At 33.9% G+C, this 4,252-nt stretch overlaps 1 protein-coding gene across 1 annotated transcript; it reads left to right on the top strand.

The window, feature by feature from the left end:
• The first annotated feature begins 2,206 nt into the window (after positions 1-2,206).
• LOC102167475 (olfactory receptor 5K3-like) lies at positions 2,207-3,133 on the top strand. Its single transcript, XM_021082344.2, has one exon. It carries the CDS (start codon positions 2,207-2,209, stop codon positions 3,131-3,133), a length of 927 nt encoding a protein of 308 aa, XP_020938003.2.
• The last annotated feature ends 1,119 nt before the right edge of the window (positions 3,134-4,252 follow it).

Below are 4,252 nucleotides of genomic sequence, written 5' to 3'. Positions count from 1 at the left end.
TAAGTTTGCATTGCAAGGAGAATATTTATTGGCACTGACGTGATACTAGTCTCCCAGACATAGTCTTTTAATCCTAAATGCTTAGAGACCAAGGCTTATATTCTGAAATTCTCATTGACTTAACACCATAAAGAAAAGTCAATGTTACAAAACACCTCTCCATGAAATCTAGGTAAGAGGAATATTCTAGTTTACCTTTACTATTTATATTAACATCAATTAGTATTTATTTTTCTGAATTATTAAGCATTTTCCTTGTTAGATTTCAACAATTTATGTATCATTCTGGCTACTCAAAAACACAAGACTATGGGAAACAAGGATGAAAAAAATTATTCCAACTCATGCTGACCACTGATTCAAAGGCAGAACTTGAAAACATACAGGTAAGGGCAGAATATAATTCTGTTATATACTTCAGGCATGTATATAGAAAGTTATTTTTATCTTAGCTAAATAAGAAAGTACCCTGGAGTTCCCGTCGTGGCGCAGTGGTTAACGAATCTGACTAGGAACCATGAGGTTGCGGGTTTGGTCCCTGCCCTTGCTCAGTGGGTTAACGATCCGGCGTTGCCATGAGCTGTGCTGTAGGTCGCAGACATGGCTTGGATCCTGCGTTGCTGTGGCTCTGGTGTAGGCTGGTGGTACAGCTTCGATTCGACCCCTAGCCTGGGAACCTCCATATGCCGCGGGATTGGCCCAAGAAAAGGCAAAAAGACAAAAAAAAAAAAAAAGAAAAAAAAAGAAAGTACCCTATGTTTAATATATTAAAACAAAAAATAAAACTTGTCAAAGCTTGTAATTTTTAACTGATATAAACCATTTTGACCAAAGAATTTATGTAATTAGACAATTGAATATTTCGTAGATCACTAATACTAAGAATGTAAACTTTGAAAAGGAAACAAAATTTTTTCTCACAAATAATATTAAGATTTAAAGGATTTCTGCTCTTCTATTTCAAAGTGTTAGAAAACTAAAGTATAAAAGCATGGCTTACTTTTATTAGCCTTTTATGTGCTGTTACATACTTCAGAAAATCTTACATAATTGTTTTATGAAATGGTATAATATTAAGTAAGGTAATTTATATAAATGAAAAATGTACAGATTTTTAAAAAATGAATTTTGAATAATGTCCTTTGTAAACTCTTCTTCATAACTGTCAATTTGCAGATGACAAATAGTTCATTACAGATTCCTGTGGAATACTGAAAACAAATTCACTCATCTCAGGTCACTGGAGAAGAGGTAGGATTGGAATCAACCATGCTTTTTTTTCCTATAGTAATGTACTTCTGTTCTTAGAAGTATAAGTCACAGAAACCTTCAAAATACCAGTACTATAAAAAGGAAAATGTGCATGCACATATGAAACAAAAGCAATGCTAGAGGATACAGAACTGATTCTAGATAGTGAAGGGTATATAAGATACTCTTGATATTTCCAGGCACCAAGTCTACTTTATTAAGTAACATTATATAAAAACGATGCTTTACATAAAGATGGAAGGACTTAGATATTTGAGCATATTCAAAAAGAATAATGTATTTAACATGACACTGAGAAAAGAAGTCAAAGAAGTGATAACCTATGGGTATTTATTTTCTTGGCATTTCACAATAAATTTCTGTATCCTTAGTTATTTCCATGCAATTCCTAAGACAGAAAATCAACATATCTCTTTATGCTATTAAAACATTCACTCTTGAGAACATATAAAAATCAAATTTTTCTCAATTAAAAATGTATAAGCATACATATACATATATATACACATATATACAAACACAGAAAGACATATACTTACATATATACACATGAAAAGTGATTTGACATCTAAGATACTCTAGTAAAAAAATTAACACACATTACCTGGGAATACTCAACCAAATATGGCTAACATAGATATGTATATTATTCTCTAAAAGTTTACAAGAACAAGTTTTTCCACTTTAATCATCGTCCCTAGAATTTCCAACATATTTTATGGGAATCCTTTTTTATCAGTCAAGATCTTAAAAACTTACATTACACAGAAATGAATGTCCCCTATAGGTGTGTGTTCCTGTAGCCAGAGTAAATGAAGAAGCTGAAAGAAGAATTCCGCTCCTCATAAAAAGAAAAATTTGAAAGGAAAATTATACACACTCTAATTTCAAAACTTTCTTCTCAACAAGTGTCAATTCAACATAGAGGGTGGATATGATTGAGGATAACCACTCCTTGACAACAGAATTTATCCTCATAGGATTTAGTAATCACCCAGAGCTGAGGACCATTCTGTTTCTGGTGTTCCTTACCATCTACCTGATCACCATGGTGGGAAACCTTGGTCTGGTGGCACTGATACTTCTAGAGCGTCGTCTTCACACACCAATGTACATTTTTCTGGGTAACCTTGCTCTGATGGATTCCTGTTGTTCCAGTGCCATCACCCCCAAGATGCTACAGAACTTCTTTTCCAAGGACAGAATCATTTCCCTCTATGAATGCATGGCACAATTTTATTTTCTCTGCCTAGCTGAAACTGCAGACTGCTTTCTCCTGGCAGCAATGGCCTATGATCGCTATGTGGCCATCTGCAACCCACTGGAATACCACACCATGATGTCTAACAAACTCTGCCTTCAAATGACCACAGGTGCCTACATAGCTGGAAACATGCATCCCATGATTCATACAGGGTTTCTCTTTAGGTTAACTTTCTGTAAGTTTAATCAAATTAATCACTTTTTTTGTGATGTTCTTCCATTATTCAGACTCTCCTGTGTTGACCCTTATATCAATCAATTGATGGTATTTATATTCGCTGGGTCAGTTTTAATCTTCACTATTACCGTAGTAATAATCTCTTACCTTTTCATCCTTTTCACAATTTTCACAATGAAATCCAACAAAAGCAGAGGCAAAGCCTTATCTACTTGTGCATCCCACTTTCTCTCTGTCTCCATATTCTATGGTTCTCTTATCTTCATGTATGTTCGGCCAAATTCAGGTAATAAAGGAGACAAAGATATACCTGTTGCTATTTTTTATACTCTCGTGATTCCTTTACTAAACCCTTTTATTTATAGTCTAAGAAATAAGGAAGTAATAAATGTTACCAAAAAAATTTTGAAGATTTCATAACATTATGAAACAAATACTACATCATATGGGCAACATTTCAATCTGATTAAACTTTTTTCAAAATTGAGAGTACTAACAATGTGGAAAATGGGTTCATATATAACATTAAATTACTAAAACATGATGGTGTATGAATCAAATAACCAAATGTAAATGACATTCCAAAATCTAGGCTAGTAGTTTTCTTCAGCAGTGAGCTAAATAACTATCCTTTTGGTTACAATTGTGTCAGAGTGTAATTAGCTATATTTCATAAATACATTTCAGAGTATAATACATTGCAATGTTCAACAAATTCAGCAAATTCTAGGAAATAAATCATTATATATAAAGGTCACCTCCATTTTATGTTTTTGGCAAATTTCTGGAATCCCAAGGTGTAATCTTACAACCTGCCCCATGTCCCAAATTCTCAAATATTGGTCCCGTCTTCACTGACAACATCTGACAGAAGTAAACTATATATTTTGATTTGATTCTCAATTTTAAGTTATTCAAGAGATTGTTTGAATATGAAATCACAGAGAATATATATTCTTTAATCAACAACACTTTCCTCTTTAGACTAAGTCAATTTTCTTTCAAGTTCTCTGAATTCCAGGATCTGCATATTGGAGACTTATAAATCTGTCCTTGAAGATGATGCTACTTATACCAACATCACTGTAGATTTTATATCCTCATGTATTTTGTATGGTGGACCATTACATATGATGGAGCATTTCCTGAATATATACTTTAATAAAACTTTTCCTCTCTGTTATTACTTTACTTTTCCTGCTTGTTATTAAGAACACCACAACCCAAGCTAGTTGCAACATAAATTTTTGTTTTTGCTTTTTTGAGTCCACGCATGTAGCATAGGGATAAAAGCAGGCTAGGAGTCAAGTCAGAGCTGCAGCCGTCAGCCTATGCCACAGCCAAAGCAAGATAGGATCTGTGACCTATACCAGAGTTCATGGCAATGCCAGATCCTGAACCCACTGAGAGAGGCCAGGGATTGAAACTACATCCTCATGGTTACGAGTCAGATTCATTACCACTGAGTCAAAATGGCAACTCCCCAACATAAATAATTCATATATGCATAGCACTAACAAAAAGCTGGAAGTTCTGATC

Source organism: Sus scrofa, chromosome 13 (assembly GCF_054392235.1).
Source record: "Sus scrofa isolate SSC_HxYL_T2T_F1_AM1 chromosome 13, Sscrofa_HxYL_maternal_Yorkshire_Landrace_v2.0, whole genome shotgun sequence".
Lineage (NCBI taxonomy): Eukaryota > Metazoa > Chordata > Mammalia > Artiodactyla > Suidae > Sus > Sus scrofa.
Note: the sequence above shows the minus strand (reverse complement) of the source record. Positions and strands in the feature narration are given on the sequence as shown.

Bases quoted from the DNA above. Each gene is read 5' to 3' on its own strand.
- LOC102167475 (XM_021082344.2), top strand. From the start codon at position 2,207: ATGATTGAGGATAACCACTCCTTGACAACAGAATTTATCCTCATAGGA.